The sequence below is a fragment of the Peromyscus maniculatus genome, chromosome 6, assembly GCF_049852395.1.
Source record: "Peromyscus maniculatus bairdii isolate BWxNUB_F1_BW_parent chromosome 6, HU_Pman_BW_mat_3.1, whole genome shotgun sequence".
NCBI lineage: Eukaryota > Metazoa > Chordata > Mammalia > Rodentia > Cricetidae > Peromyscus > Peromyscus maniculatus.
In genome coordinates this window covers 7,938,341-7,955,115 of record NC_134857.1, presented here as the reverse complement: position 1 = coordinate 7,955,115, position 16,775 = coordinate 7,938,341, and the positions used below count along the sequence as shown (strand labels likewise).

The following is a 16,775-nucleotide window of genomic DNA, read 5'->3' as shown; positions in this document are numbered from 1 at the left end:
AGGGCAAAAAAGCTTCTTTTGCAGTGGTAATGATGACTGCAGACTCACAGTTAAGAATGAGAGACATTCAGTGTCTTCTGTCACAGCCTCTCCCCTCCCAACTGCACCCCCCCCCAAAAGAAACAGTCCAGAAGAAACCATTGAAGAGAACTCTTAAAAATTGTGATAGGCAAAGGACTGGAGAAATGGCTCAGAGGTGAAGACCACTGGCTGCTATTCTAGAGGTCATGAGTTCAATTCCCAGCAACCACATGGTGGCTCACAGCCATCTGCAATGAGATCTGGTGCCCTCTTCTGGCCTGCAGGGATACATGCAGGCAGAATGCTGTATACATAATAAATAAATAAATAAATAAATAAATAAATAAATAAATAAATAAATAAATAAATCAATCTTTAACAAAAATTGTGACAGGGATCCTGAATTGCAGTTCTTCACAGTTGATGACTTCTGGTGGGGGTAGGGAAGGGAAGGACTCAGTTTTCTTTAAGAGGATGGCCACTGGGAGTTTGACCATGCTTCAGTGAGTATATGGGCAACAAAAATTGGACATGGTAGGTTTTTTCTTCTTTCTTTCTTTCTTTCTTTCTTTCTTTCTTTCTTTCTTTCTTTCTTTCTTTCTTTCTTTCTTTCTTTCTTCTTTCTTTCTTTCTCTTTCTTTCTTTCTCTCTCTTTCTTTCTCTCTCTTTCTTCCTTCCTTCCTTCCTTCCCTTCCCTTCCTTCCTTCCTTCCTTCCTTCCTTCCTTCCTTCCTTCCTTCCTTCCTTTCTTTCTTTCTTTCTTTCTTTCTTTCTTTCTTTCTTTCTTTCTTTCTTTCTTTCTTCTTTCTTTCTTTCTCTTTCTTTCTTTCTCTCTCTTTCTTTCTCTCTCTTTCTCTCTCTTTCTTTCTTCCTTCCTTCCTTCCTTCCCTCCCTCCCTCCCTCCCTCCCTCCCTCCCTCCCTCCCTCTCCCTCTCTCTCTCTCTCTTTCTTTCTTTCTTTCTTTCTTTCTTTCTTTCTTTCTTTCTTTCTTTCTTTCTTTCGTGTATGTGTGAGGTACAAGGGTGGGAAGGTGACCTGGGAGGAATGGGTTTTGAGTGTGATAGGGTGCATTGTATGAAATTCCCAAATAATTAATAAAAATATTAAGTTGGGGGGGAAATCCAGCACAATAAACATTTGCTGTGAAGATGGCTGACACACTCCTTTCATATAGATTTCGTGTTAAAAAGTCAATGAGGCAGGATCGAGGCCTGAATGTATGAGACCTTGGGTGGGGCCTTTCTCCCAGACTTTCCTGGAATTTTCAAACGGGACTCTTTATCCTAAAGATGTACTTCGCCTTCTGCCTCTGTGACCTGGAGTGTTAACTCATGGCATGGCATCCTGCCAGGGGCTCTGCAGAGACCGCCCTGTCAGCTCACTTACCAACCCTCTGACGACAACAGACTCAGGCCCCAGCACAACTCCATATCCGATTTTCGTGAAGACAATAACTGTCACTCTTTGAAAAGCAGGTGCTCCTGCTCTCGGGCAAATCCAAGATTCTCTTTCGCTTAAAATATATATTAAAACAACGTCAACAGTCCCAACTTCATACTGACTAGTCCTGAAATTCTTTTCTGTGTTTAAGTTAAGGATCTGGTTTTACCAGAGCCAAGGTTCCTAGAAGAGGAGGGACTTGCCAGGCTGCTGCGGTTGACTGTCCAGTCCATGTCATGGCTGACAGCAGCAACTGCCGAGTGCCCTGGGACAGGCACGACCCCTTTATCTAAGTCAATATGATAACGCTGTGAAGTAGAAACTTCAATCACTCCTCCTTTTCTTTGTTCTTTATTTCTATTTCTTTTACAAATTTTAAGTGTTTGTTTTCTAGCTACCTGTGGTGGCTCACATCCCTTGCGTTTGTGAAGCAGAGGTAGGAGAATCAGGAGTTTGAAGCCAGCCTGGGCTATTTAGTGAGTCTCAGGAAGGCCCGGGAGAAAATACGAAGAGGGGGGAGGGGCAGAAAGTAAGAGGGGAGAGAAGAGGAAAGGGAAAGGGGCTGAGGAAAAGGAGAGGAAGGAGAAGGAGGGGATTATGGGAAAGATGCATGGAGTCCTGCCTGGCCGCCACAAGTACAAGTTTCAGAAATTGCAATGAGCAATCTTTCCATGATTAGTCTCTGGTGAGGGAACTCTCTGCTTCTCAGTTTGGCTAGTCAACCTTCACAGCAGGCAAGTGTTAATCCCACCTTCAAAAATAAGACCACTACCACACTTTTTGAGCCAAATTTGAAGTAAGCTTTAATAAATATTGGTCAGAATGACAGACACTGGCCAAGTGCATACCTGGGATTCCCAGAGTATAGCCCTGAGTTACACTGGACAGTGGCTTATAAAGGCTACATACTCCCCACCTTCATCCAATCGGTGGCAAGCATACATCCTGACATACTTCCTGCCTACATGTAATCAGGCACATTCTGTACAGTTGGGGCAACCAAGCTTATTTACAGAAGCTAAAAATGTGGCTTGTTATCTTACATGAACAACAGCCCCCAGCATTCCAGGAAGTTAACTGTCCTTGGGCAAGTGAAGCTTACAGGTTAGAGGCATTTCTGTTTTACAGATCTGTTAAACACAGTAGTTTAAACTTAACACATAACATTAGCCCTCATGGTAAGATGGGTCTTCCAGGTCCTGGGCTTACCATTCAGTGTGTAATGCCAGGACTTCAAAACTCAGAATATGGAAATACTTGAAACAATTACGGCCCACAGAGAACTGAAAAGATTTCCCTGGTGGCCTTTCAAGCCTGTCATTAAAAAAAAATTTAAAAAAAGAAAGGAAGGAAGGAAGGAAGGAAGGAAGGAAGGAAGGAAGGAAGGAAGGAAGAGAGAAAGAAAGAAGAAAAAAGCTTGAAAGATATCCTTGTACTGACCCCCTCTACAGTGGCTACTGCAGTTCCTTAAAACGCTAAGCAGGAGGCTCACTAATGAATCCAAATGCATGTTCACGGAACACAGCTGGGAACATGAGGAGCTTGTCGCCTAGGCTGGCCTCCAACTTGGAATGTAGCTGAGCCTGGCCTTGAACATGTGATCCTTCTGCCGCCACTTTCCTAGTGGGATTACAGTCATTTGCCACCATGCCTGGTTTGGCAAGGTATTTGAAAAGGTGCAAACAACTTAAATATCACGATTTAACTTATATGGTCATTTACAGTAATTGTAAGGTGCCACTAGCATTTTAATAGCACATGGAATGTTTGTATTAACTGAAAAAAGCTGCCACTTAACACGATAATCTGATTTTGAGAATGTATATGTGCATGAAGGTTTAAAAGTCATGGGAAGGCACGGATCAAAGGGTCAGTTCAGAGACGTGGGATTTGTTAATTTTTCATTCTTTTTGTACTGGTCTATTATCTACTGTATAACACCTGTGTAATCAGGAAAAACTTAAGCTATAATACATGTATAGCAAAACGTTGGGAGGCTGGTGGTTAAATACTCCTGTAAAAATGTTATCCTAAGACTTTGAAGAGTTTACCCAGCTGCCACTCAGGCGGAGGAGAAAAAAGGAGCCTTGAAAAGGGACCAAAAAAGACTCCAGCTCATCATCTATGGCAATGATGCATGGCATCCAAATACTGGGACGTAGGAGACTACGTGGCTCACCCAGCAAGCTTTTCTTGTTTGTTTGTTTTGATTTTCAGTGATGCAGACAAAAGGATGTGTGTTTACTTTTGACTACAAAATGCTTTGGAATAAAACGGCTTCGTAGCAGACCGACCAGGCAAGGGCAAGCAGGAGAAACTAGACAGTTATAACCGACGATGATTGCATGGCGCCCCCTTGTGCCCTCCACTGGATTCACTCTGAGAATCCAGTACCGGCGGCAGCATCTTTATGAATTCAACATCTTGTATTGAGCATTCATCGATTCCCTTTTCTGTGCCAGGTGCTAAGCACACTAGGAGTAAAGAGTGTCTGCAAATCCTTTCTTACTTTATTCGGGTCACACCGACGTTTGTGAATATTCATTTGTCTAAGCCGAGCACACCTATAGATCCCTAAAAGCCTATAGGTCACTAAAATGAACCTCACAAACAAGCACTGTCTCTCCAGTACCTCAGCTGGGGGAGGGAAGTGAGGACTGCCTGAGTAGCAGGTGATCGTCAGCAAGGACACAGCGCATCAGTGGGGCCAAGACACCAACCACAGCTGGGACTTCGCAGGTGACTTTGGGAGTGAGGTACCCCGACTCCATTTAGCCATTCACTTACAATTGGTTAAACCCTGGGTGCTTAAATCACAAAACCGAGTATCACCCACAGCCTGTTTTTTGTAATTGTACTGACATCTTTAACTCTCACCCAGAATAGGGTTGGGGAGGCAGCTCAGTGGTGGAGGCCTGCGATTATATAAACAAGACGTTCTGGAGCATGTTTCATCTCAGCACTTGGGAGGCAGAGGCAGATTAAGAGTTCGAGGCTAGCCTGATCTACCAAGCGAGTTGCAGGACAGCCAGAGCTGTTACACAGATTAACTGTCTTGAAAAACAAACAAAAGGTGGGGGTTTTTGTTGTTTTGTTTTTAACATATTTCATTTTTATGTGTGTCAGTGCTTGGCCTGGAAGTATGTCTGAGCATCACGTGTGTTCGTGGTGCCCCTGGAGATGAGAAGGCGATTGTGAGCCTCGTCGTGGGTGCTGGAAATTAAACCTGGGCCTCCTAGTCCAGCAGCCAGTTTTTTTAACGGCTGAGCCATCTCTCCGTCACTGGAATCCATTCTTAACACTGAGAGGGAGCTCGGGAAACACACAGCCACACTCTGGATTGTTATTCATAATGCCGAGGGCTAAACCTCAGGCCTCACCCTGCCAAGCACAGACCACTACTGAAGTAACCTTCAGCCCAAGGGATAATTCGAAAACTATGTTCACAATTATTTATGTTTGCTTAATTTAGTGCTTCTCCATCTGCTCATTGACTGTCAAGGTCTGAAAAGTATTTCAGTGACGGAATCCAATTCGTTGTGGTAGCCTCAGTTCACTAGTTACACTTGGGTGTGTGTGTGTGTGTGTGTGTGTGTGTATGTGTATGTGTGTGGGTGTGTATGTGTGTGGTGTGTGTGTGTATGTGTGTGTGTGTGTGTGTGGTGTGTGTGTGTGTGTGTGCGTGTGTGTGTGGTGTGTGTGTATGTGTATGTGTGTGTTGGTGTGTGTGTGTGTGCCTGCGGAGGCATCACATCCCCTGCAGTTGGAGTTACAGGACAGGCGGTTGTGAGCTGCCATGTGGGTGCTTTCTCTGGAAGAGACTCTTACTCTCAGTTAGCCCTGAGCCATTTCTTCAGCCTCTCTAACCCCACCTCCAATCCCTAAGACCTTTGGAATCCAGGGTGTGGCCTGAGGACACCGCTCCAGTCGCGTTTCGCCGGGACCTGGATTTATCTAGCCCGGATGTTCTTTGTTGGGGCTTGAGAGCACCCACCATGCGGTGTGTGACGTCAGGCTGCGAGATACTTCAAGGTGAAACGCTAATGATCACACGAAGACCCGGCCGATCGATCACCGCGGGCTCCGGGGCCCCGCTGTTAAGAAAATGCTGAGTTCGGGGTCCGGGGAGACCGCACGGTGGGGAGGCGCCGGCAGGGGGCGCTGGGCCCCGCAGGGCCGCTAGCCACTTCCAGCCCGCGGCCTGTTGCCAAGCCCCGCCCATAGCTCGAGACCACGCCCTCTTCGTTCTCAGGCCACGCCCTCAACCTGGGGTTTGGGTTTTTTTTCTCCCCCACCGTCGCCCTCGAGGCCTGCAGCGGCGCATGCGCCGGGCGAGCGGGTGAGTGCGGCCGGGCCTGGCGGGCAGGGCAGGGCGAAGAGGGCGCGGGTGGCGAGGGAGGGCGCGGGCGGCGGCCCCGCAGCCCCCTCCGTACCATCGTCCGGGCGGGCCTCGGCGGAGCTGCGCTGCTGCGTGAGGTGAGGGCCGGCCTCCCGGGGCCTGCGCGCCGAGCGAGGGCCGCGGGGCGAGCGGGGCCTGGCCGGCCGGGTGCGCTATCGGCCGTGGCTCGGGGGGCACTCTGCGGCGGGGGGCCCATGCGGGCCTGCGGGAGGCCGCTCCCGGGGGTCCCTGGAGGCCAGCGGGGACCCGGCCCTGCGTCATCACGGATGGCGGGTCTCAGGAGAGGCCAGGTGGGACCAGCGCTCTCCGAAACCCGCTTCGATCCCTGTTATTTGTGACAGGGTCTTGTGTAGCCCAGGCTGGGCTTAGAGGCGTGAGCCACTACGCCGGGCTTCAATTAGAATGTGAAAAATTCTCCTTTTGTTTTTGAGGTTATATGTGTTTATTGTGTGCATGCATGCGCACGTGTTGCACGGCGCAAGTGTAGAGGTCAGAGGACAGCTTTCAAGAAGTCTGTTCTTCCACCATGTGGGTTCCGGGACTCACACTCAGGTCAGGCTTGCTGGTAAGCGCATTCTGAGCCATCACGACGGTCCTGAAAATACTTATTTTTATGGTGGTGAAAAATAAAGTGTTTAAACGTCTTAACGCAATGAGCCTGTGTCAAAAAATTTAGTGTTGGGAGCTGGAGAGAACACCCAGTTGGAGTAGGCTCATGATTGGCTGTAACTCCCATCTCCAGGAGATCCGACACCCTCTCTTGGACCACAAACACACACACACACACGGAAACAGTCTATTTTAAAATGCATTTTTGTATTATATAGAGACATCTAAAGTGGTATGGAAAGCTTTTGAAAAGGTTTGTCTCTTTGGGAAACACAAATAAGTGTTTTAAAGACGCCAGGTGCCAAGATGCCTTCGTGTGTGTTACCGTTTATTTCATTTTTAGGAGACAGTCTTTCTATGTAGTCTTGCCTCAGCCTCCTGAGGGCTGAGATGTCAGCTGTGAGCCACTGAGCTCTGCTGATGACATAGAAGATGTTTTTATTTCTTTCTTTTTCTTTTTTTTTTTTTTAGTTTTTCGAGACAGTTTCTCAGTGTAGTCCTAGCTGCCCTGGGACTAGCTCTGTAGACCAGACTGGCCTTGAACTCATAGAGATCCACCTGCCTCTGTCTCTTGAGTGCTGGGGTTAAAGATGTGTGCGCCATCGCTCAGTTATGGAGGATGATTTTTAAAATAATATTTCATATATTGTGCCCCCAATTTTTTAGGGATATATGTGAAGGCTGCCAGCCAGACTGCCCTTTGCCTGAGAATGGGGTTGGGGTTTTTAAAAGTGGGAATTTTTCTTTCATGTTTTCTCAAAAATGAAGACAGCCAGGAGTGGTGCATACCTTTGATCCTTGCACTCTGGTGGAGGCGGAGGCAGACCTCCGAGTTGCAGCAAACAAAAACACTTAACACCAAATACAGATAAGTTTAGAATTAACACATAACCACATCCCATCTGTTCACTCTTTTTTGACACACAGTATATACTTCTGACTGGCCCGGAACTCACTGGTCAAGAACTCAAAGCTATCCACCTGTCTCTGCCTCCTGAGGGCTGGGAATAAAGTCATGGACCACCACACTCAGCAAAGTAGAGAGTTTTGGGGTGGTTCTTCCCCACCAAACCCACCCCCAGACAAGGTTCTTTGTGTAGTCCTGGCTGTCTGGAACTCACTCTAGACCAGGCTGGCCTCGAACTCACAGAGATCTGCCTGTCTCTGCTGGGATTAAAGATGTGCTGCCCCCCCCCCCACCACCTGGGTTTTTTATTTTTTATTTTAAGCAATACATTATAAACTGTGGATATATCACCAAGATTTAACTTTTTTTTTCTGAGTGAATAGATTTTAGGTGGTTTAATTTTAAACATCCTGATTTTATACAGTGTGTATAATTGGGGGCAGGGGTAAGTTTCAGATGATTCACAATCTTTCTGATAGGAGAACTAGTGAGCACAAGTTCATCAGATTTACAGTATTTGATTAAGAAGCCAAATTTCTGGAGCTGGCAAGATGGCTCAGTGAGTAAAGGCACCTGCTGCCAAGCCTGATGACCTGAGTTCAATCCTCTGGACACACCACTCCTTTGCTGTGGCATTTTTGCATGTGTGTACACTCCAAATGTCTTCATGAAGGCACGTGTGCATACAGAAAGCCCATACGTGCTGTTTGCTCATGTGCAGGTTGATTAGCAGTTTGGGGTGTGAGTGGTCTTCATAAGCCTTTGGTGGTGTCAGTCCTAAGTAGAAGTCAGACTCTCACCCATCCGACTTCTCTCGCTTGACAGGCCAAATGCAACCTGCTATTTTAAATCATTTTAATCCCATGCTTGGTTTTCTTTTCTTTTTGTTTATGTTCTGAACAACCTGAAATACCCTCTTGACATATTTTCATTGTTCTCCCTGATCAGAATATATATTAGGATATGAGCTACAAGAAACCCTGTCTCCCCAAACCAGAGAATGTTGTTGACAGTGTTGGGTGAAGCAGTTTGTATTTGTACCTAATGTTTCTATAAGAGTGTGGCTGTCAGGTTTCCAGATATCACCTCCCCTCCCTACTCTGGCTAAGAAGGTGAAGCGAAGCGGTGAACTTGCTGGTGTGGAGCAGTGAGGGTCCCCCACAGAGCTGTTACTGATGCCAGCAGTCCAGAGACAAGTGTTCCATCTTTGGTCCTCTATGTCATAATGGACTTGCCCAGAGTTGATTTCTTCACTGCTTAAAATGAGGTGAGTTTGAGAAGGAGTCCTTCTGGGTTCCTCATGGGCTTGTTGGGAAGATGACCTAAGGGAGAAGAATGTGCTTAATAAATGGGAACTGTCACCTTATTGTGTGATCATTATTGTGTGACAGACCCAGAAGTCGTGCGTGCCCCTCAGGGAAGTTTCCACAGGCAACAGGATTGGTCCTGTCACCCCAGGACTTAGGAGGCTAGGATAGGCCCACCATGGGGTTCCAGGCTACCCCACACTACACAGACCCTGTCTCAAGAAGCTCAAAGGGAAGAAGTGGGGGAGAGAAAAGCAGTGTGTAGGGCGGACAGATGTTAAACTGAGATGGGAGAAGGAGCTTCAGTTTGTTTGTTAGTTTTTTTTTTTTTTTTTTTTTTTTCTAGACAGGGTTTCTCTGTGTAACAGCCCTGGCTGTCCTGGAACTCATTCTGTAGACCAGGCTGGCCTCAAACTCAGAGAGATCTGCCTGCCTCTGCCTCTGAGTGTTGATATTAAAGGTGTACACCACCACAACCAGCCATTTGTGATTTTTCTAATGACGGAATAAAATTAATGCAGACTTATACTATAATTTTATCATCAAAATAGAGCAATGGCTATGAACAAAGGTTTGTTTCAAGAAATATAAAAATTTTACACATAATTGGATATTCATCAGTATATGTAGTTGTTAGAAAGCATAAAGAACATGTCTGCGTTAATTTTTCCGTGGCGAATTTAGGATGCGGGAGCATTTTACCCCAGGCTACGGCTCATGCAGTGCTGCTCTTGCTTACATGACTGCCGGTCTCTCTCATTTGCAGACATTTCTGCCGCCACGGGAAATTTGCCTGTAATTCATTTTCCTCACTGCAGTGTTGAGAGTTACACCAGGTAAGTGGAACACAGCCAAACTAATGAGTAGATTTTCTAATGGTTCATGGGAGCTTAGCTGTTTGGTGGTCGCCATACTTGTATTCTCAGGAGAATGTTGAATGTGACCTCACAATCATTATTAAGATTTTTCTTAATAATTACTTATAATCCAAGATTCTGTACAACACTTTTTTTTCTGGAAGCCATTATGTTAATAGACTCACAGTTATATTTTTTAAGGAAAAATATCCATGTTTAACTTGAAATCTGTAGAAACATTGTATGCCCATGGGCATAATGATGCATGCGTGTGTGTGTGTGTGTGTGTGTGTGTGTGTGTGTGTGTTGACAGGGTCTCTCTTTGTAACCATGGCTGGTCTGGAACTCTATGTAGACCAGGCTAGCCTCAAACTCTGCCTGTCTCAGCCTCCCAAGTGCTGGGACTAAAAGGTGTGTGCTGCTCTGTTTTGCTTTTGTTTATGGACAGGGTCTCGTAGTCTAGGCTTGTCTGGTAGGCTTTTTATAATGTTTGCAATAGAGGCACTGTGCAGTGTCGTTCTTGTGACGCCTATTTTCATGTTCCACACAGATTTCTTTATAAAGTATTATAAAGTATGTGTATGGATGTCTTGCACCACATGCATATTTGGTGCCCTGGGACTCAAATTACAGATAGTAGTGAGCTGCCACATGGGTGCTGGGAATTGAACCCAGGTCCTCTGGAAAAGTAGCCAGTCTTCTTAGAAAACTGCTGAGCCATCTCCACCCCCCAGAAGTCTTATTGCCAATAAATTCTTTGGCTCAAAAGGATTTATACAATAATATCAGTTATTGTACCATGTCTGTTAAATCTTTTTCATTTTTTAGACTGAAAAGATATGAATGAATATCCTAAAAAAAGAAAAAGGAAGACTTTACACCCTTCTCGTTATTCAGGTTAGTGTATAATTGAATTATTTTCAAAGAGTAATGGATTAATTTCCGTGTAGTTGTTATTCCCATTTATTTTTGTATAAATGATAAGACAATATCTGGGCCATTTTCTGGTATGAGAACATTGACTAAATCTGCATATACTTTGTCTGCTAGATGGAATGCTACAGGGATGCTTTACAACTGTACATCTTACTCAGCTAGGCCCTATGGGCAATAAGTATTTAAAATTAGATATCCAAGCTTACTTCTCACGCAGCATAATTGGACTCTGCCTGTCAGAGTCACAAACTGTGCTCAAGGTGCAACAGTAACTTCCGCAGGATGTATTTGCACTGAGGAATAAAGCTTTTTCTTAAGCACTATTTTTGGAACCATGACCTTTATTTTACGTGTGTGAGTGTTTATCTGCGTGTGTATGTGGCACCATGTGTATGCCTGGTGCCTAGGGAAGTCAGAAGAGGGTGTTGGGTCCCCTGAAACTGTAATTACAGATGGTTTTGAACCATCATGTAGGTGCTGGAACTGAACCCAGGTCCTCTGCAGGAGCAACAAGTGCTCTTAATCACGGAACCATCTCTCTACCTCCCCAGTTTTACCTTGAGTGTATGATTTGTGATAGAGGTTGGCTCTGCTCTGTTAACAGAAGAAGAGGTCTGGGCTGGGGGTGTATCTCAATGTTTAGAATGCTTGCCTAGCATACATGAAGCCCTGGTTCACCTCTAATCCCATCACTTGATAGGCGGAGGCAGGAAGGATCCAGAGTGAGGCCAGCTTAGGCTACATGAGATCCATTCTCAAAAAAAAAAGGGGGGTGGGGAGAGGCTGATGGTACTACATGCCTTTAATCCTAACACTCCAGGTGGATCTGTGAGTTCAAGGCCAGCCTGGTCTACAGAGTTCTAGGACAGCCAAGGTTATACAGAGAAATCCTGTCTTTAAAGAGAAAAAAAGGAGATTTGTGTCTGTGTGTCCATCTCCAGCACACATAACTTGAGGCTCTTTCAGGCTACCCATTAGCTTGCTCCTTACACATGACCCTTGTGAGGAAAGTGCTCGGTCTATTGTGTATTGGTGCTTCCAGGCAGTATTTGGAATGGCTGGTATTCAGAAGCCCTCTCCACTCCTAGGACTGTTTCTCCTCATGTATTATGCTTTCTCGGCACTATGTGGCATGACTTCTTAGTAGTTCATGGTAGTTAATTCACTGTTTTCATCATTAACACAGCATTTATTACATACATGTGTTTTGTGAGATTCAAACTATAAGGCAAATGTTTCCTTGTATGTTTTTAAGGGTATATATATATTTTTATGTGTATGACAGTTTTGCCTACATGTATGTATGTGGAGGCCAGAAGGTGTCAGGTCCCCTGGAACTGAATTACAGACAGTTGTGAGCCACTGTGTGGGTGCTGTAGACTGAACCTGGCTCCTCTGCATCCGAGTGTCTAGCCCTCTCTGCAGCCCATTTCTGAAGTTTTAGTTTATCTTGTTGAATTCATTTAGAGCCTTGCTGATCCCCTTAGCCGTGCAGTGCTGACACCACAGGTGTGCAGCAGCCACTCAGCTCCGTGAGAGTCACTACAGTTCAGTCGACAGCTCTTTAAAAGCAATGCCAGTGTCTGATCTAAAGTATAACACTGAGGGACATGCTACGCTTTTCATGCTGAAACTCATTAGAATCATGAAAATATGGGCTAGTGCTGTAGGTCAGTGTAGAGGGTTTGTCTATGTGCAAGGCAGTGGGTTCAATCTTTAACATTGGGCAGAGGAGTGGACAAAAATATGTAAACAAGCTCGTGCATCTGTGTATTATGCTGAGAATTGTCTTCATTTTGTTTTACATTTAGATTCTTCTGGAATAAGCAGAATCACAGATGGAGTCAGTGGAATCTTTTCTGATCATTGTTACAGTGTCTGCTCCATGAGACAGCCAGACTTAAAATACTTTGACAACAAAGGTAAGGCCCCTATTTTCCAGAATACTTGTTGTAACTTCCTTTTTCAGGACCTAGGGATTCCTCTGTGGGTGAGTGTCTGTCCACTATGTGTAAGAACTGACTCCTGTGTAGTACTACAAAAAAAAAGCAAAAAGAAACAAAGCTGCCTTTGCATGTCTTTCCTTAGGAATTATCGGAAAAGGTAGTTTGAAATGTGGGTTTATAGTTCCAAGGCAGGCAAACATTTTAATTGTAATGTCAGGAAAAAAAAGTGTGTTTTTGTTTGTTTGTTTTAAATCAAATAAGTGGTTTTCATTTTTAAGCAAACTCTTACATCCTTTTATTTGGTTACGAGTTGATACAAAGCAGGAGTGACCTAGAGTTGCAGTGTTGGTAGTCAAGTGTTAGGAATAATTTTGCCCACTGGCGTGCTGATAGAAGGGAAGGATCAGGAGCGGCTGTTTGGTATTTTCAGTCTGAAATTTTCTGTTGTCTCTTTTCTAGAGCATTGGCAAATGGTAAGAACATGCACTCTTTGCTTTCTCTACACCCATTGCTGCTCCCTGTCTGTGACTCCGTTATCACTGTGAGCTTATACCTGGCTCAGTACAGACTCGAATGCTCACACAGAAGTGCTCACAGACCTGCATCTGGATCTGTGAGAGTTAACAGGACTGTTTTAGGCAGTTGTGAGGCCTAAAGAAGCACCTAGTAGCAGTGTACACATTTTATGTCCAGATCTTGGTTTATAATACCAAGGAATTAAGGCCTCTGTACACATGACTGGTTCTAGACATGGGGAGGAAATAGACAAGGTGGGTTTGGAGCATCTTGAAGTGCTGGAAAATAGGAAGTATTAAAAAACAAACCTACACACACAGTATGGGTGAGCTGAAGGCACTCTTGAGGGGCTAGGGAGAGCTCAGATGACAGACTGCTTGTCTAGCACCATGAGCCCTTGGCTTCCACCTCAGCATTGGAGACAAAAGGAAAGCTTCCAATAGCCAGAGCTGAAACCATCTGAGAAACATGACTCTATACTGCTAGAAAAGACTGTGCATAGAAAGGGGTAGAAGATACAGTGTCCTGCATAAAATAATTCCTCACCCCCCCCCCCTTTATTTTAAAGACAGGTTTCCCTTTGTGCCATGGCTGTCTTGGAACTTGCTGTACAGTCACTTTCAGAGAGTAGATTATGGAAGGGACAAGAACAGCTTCACAGTACAGAAACCAAATGCTACATTAGCCAGGACAAGAGGGTTGGTTAGTTCAGCAGTTAGTGTGTGCTCTGAAAGTGATGGCAGTGGGGTCTACCCTACAGGATCTCCTAATTCCAATCTAATCATGAAAAAAAAAATAGATAAACTCCACTAGTGGAGCATTCTACAAAATGGCTGACCATTAGTCCTTGAGACAGTCAGTTTCCAGGCTCCTAGAAAGATATGACTAAATGTGATGTGGGATGCAAAGGACATTGGGTAAAAATAGAGTATGTCTGAATGAAGTATGCGCTACAGTTAGTAATAATGTGTCAGTATCCGTGGTCATATATTAATTATTAATTGCAAAATATGCCCCATGCTAGTGTAATGAATTAATAGTGGGGAAACATTGTGATATATTAGGAGCACTTTATACTATTTTCATGACTTTCCCCTTAAGTCTGAAACTGTTTTTACAAAACAAAGTCTATTAAAACACACATGTTGCAGACTAGTTTTCTCTGTTGACCCTTATTTCAGTTTCCCATGCTAACTTGGAGGGAACGAGGCTGGACTAAAGGAATAATGATTCAATCTCATTTCTTAGGAAGTTTAGAGTGTATTCTAGTCTAAGTAGAGCATATAAAGAAAGGCAGTGAATTATTCTGTATATGCTCAGTGTCTGTAGGGATCTGCAATAGGTAGTATGTCCTTTTGCTGTGGATATCGCTCTGTATGCTGTGAATGTGTTGCTCTGAGTGGTTAATAAATAAAAAGCTGATTGGCCAGTAGCCAGGCAGGACATATAGATGGGATAAACAGACAAAGAGAATTCTGGGAAAGGAAGGTTGAGTAGATGCCAGTCGGCTGTCTAGGGAGAAGCATGTAATGGCACACACATGGCAACATATAGATGAACAGAAATGGGCTGAGTTTAAGTGTAAGAGCTAGTCAGTAGTTAGCTTAAGTTAATGGCCAAGCAGTTTTAATTAATATAAGCTTCTAAGTGATAGTTTTATAAGTGGCTGTGGAGTCCGTGGGGCTGGGCAGGACCAGACTGGAGAAAAATTCAGCTAAATCCTTTCATGGCTAAATCTAAGTTGTTCCTATAAAAGTATTTTGTGATGCTTAATGCTTTGATATAAAATGTTTTTTTTTTTTAATTCTTTTTACAGATGATGATTCTGATCCTGAGACATCAAATGACTTGCCCAAATTTACAGATGGAACTAAGGCCAGAAATAGGAATCAGAACTACTTGGTTCCCAGTCCTGTGCTTAGAATTCTAGACCAGACTGTCTTTTCCACAGGTTAGGGGAACTCATTAACTAATAGAATTTAGTATATTTTATACAGATCAGGTAAAAGCAATGTGTACTGTAACTGCTTTTCACACAATGGTTTCTTTTTTTTTTGTTTTTTTAAGTTTATTTATATGTATATAGTGTTCTGCCTGCATGTATGCCTGCACTCCAGAAGAGGGCATCAGATCTCATTATGGATGGTTGAGAGCCACCATGTGGTTGCTGGGAATTGAACTCAGGACCTTTGGAAGAGCAGTCGGTGCTCTTAACCTCTGAGCCATCTCTCCAGCCCCCACACAATGGTTTCTAATGGGCTTGTTTAGTACAGTGCTCCAATACTGGGGACGACTGTTTCTAGTGGGATGTATTGTGTCTAGTACTACAATAGGGTGATTTTCTAATGGTCTATTTAGTACAGGGGCTGCAACAGTGGCTTACTCTCTTTCAGAAAAGTCTGCTGATGTTGAAGTCTGTGATGAAGAGTGTGACTCACCTGAGTCTGTGCATCAACATACTCAAGAGGAGAGCCCTATAGAGGTTCACACCTCAGAAGACGTCCCAATTGCTGTAGAAGTTCATGCGATTTCTGAAGATTATGATATAGAGGCAGAGAACAATTCCTCCGAGAGCCTCCAAGACCAGACTGATGAAGAACCACCAGCTAAACTCTGCAAAATACTTGACAAGAGCCAAGCTTTGAATGTGACTGCCCAACAGAAGTGGCCTTTACTGAGAGCCAACAGCAGTGGCCTCTACAAGTGTGAACTCTGTGAATTCAACAGTAAGTATTTTTCTGACCTAAAGCAGCATATGATCCTGAAACACAAGCGCACTGACTCAAATGTATGTCGAGTGTGCAAGGAAAGCTTTTCCACCAATATGCTTCTCATTGAGCATGCCAAACTTCACGAAGAAGACCCCTACATCTGTAAGTACTGTGACTATAAGACAGTGATCTTTGAGAACCTCAGCCAGCACATTGCAGACACCCACTTCAGCGACCACCTTTATTGGTGTGAGCAGTGTGATGTGCAGTTCTCCTCGAGCAGTGAGCTCTACCTGCACTTCCAGGAGCACAGCCGCGATGAGCAGTACCTATGCCAGTTCTGTGAGCACGAGACAGGGGACCCTGAGGACCTGCACAGCCACGTGGTCAATGAGCACGCTCGAAGACTGATCGAGCTGAGTGACAAGTGTAGCGGTGGTGGGCATGGGCAGTGCAGCCTTCTAAGCAAGATCACCTTTGACAAATGCAAAAACTTCTTTGTGTGTCAAGTCTGTGGATTCCGGAGCAGACTTCACACAAATGTCAACAGACACGTTGCTATCGAGCATACTAAAATATTCCCTCATGTTTGTGATGACTGTGGGAAGGGCTTTTCCAGCATGTTAGAATATTGCAAGCATTTAAATTCACATTTATCTGAAGGGATTTATTTATGCCAATATTGTGAATATTCAACAGGACAAATTGAAGATCTTAAAATTCATCTTGATTTCAAGCATTCAGTTGACTTGCCTCATAAATGCAGTGACTGCTTGATGAGGTTTGGGAATGAAAGGGAATTAATCAGTCACCTTCCAGTCCACGAGACTACCTGACTGTTATCTTTACATAATGTTTAAGTAAAATAATAAATTCTTTTTTAATGTTAAAGTGGGTGATCTGAAACACAGCCTGTATAATTTGCCTTTGACAAGTTTCTTGACTGTTTTCTGGCATTACTGCATTTTTCAGTATATAATTATACTTTATGGTGGTGTTTTCAATTGCATGACAGTCTGTAGTTGTCACTTTTGGTGACTATTACCCAGTTTCTTGCCTATGCTCCAAGTTCATGAATGGAAACAAAGGTACCAAAGAAACTGACCATAGTTTTCAAAACTGAAGAC

The 16,775-nt window shown here is 44.2% G+C and overlaps 1 protein-coding gene across 4 annotated transcripts in view; it reads left to right on the top strand.

Moving 5' to 3' along the window:
- The window catches only part of Znf639 (zinc finger protein 639), a 194,549-nt gene extending 178,010 nt beyond the window's left edge, over nucleotides 1-16,539 (top strand). The window contains exons 1-7 of one of the 4 annotated variants that reach the window (XM_076573890.1): nucleotides 5,347-5,492; nucleotides 8,447-8,642; nucleotides 9,449-9,518; nucleotides 10,368-10,436; nucleotides 12,287-12,397; nucleotides 14,754-14,888; nucleotides 15,331-16,539. In XM_076573890.1, coding sequence (XP_076430005.1) covers nucleotides 10,379-10,436; nucleotides 12,287-12,397; nucleotides 14,754-14,888; nucleotides 15,331-16,484 — 1,458 coding nt within the window. In that variant the 5' untranslated portion in view covers nucleotides 5,347-5,492; nucleotides 8,447-8,642; nucleotides 9,449-9,518; nucleotides 10,368-10,378 and the 3' untranslated portion in view covers nucleotides 16,485-16,539. Of the gene's footprint in view, nucleotides 1-5,346; nucleotides 5,493-5,661; nucleotides 5,937-8,446; nucleotides 8,643-9,448; nucleotides 9,519-10,367; nucleotides 10,437-12,286; nucleotides 12,398-14,753; nucleotides 14,889-15,330 lie in introns of those variants that run through there. The other 3 variants (XM_006971138.4, XM_076573889.1, XM_076573891.1) reach the window with 3 other exon arrangements.
- Nucleotides 16,540-16,775: the final 236 nt, after the last annotated feature.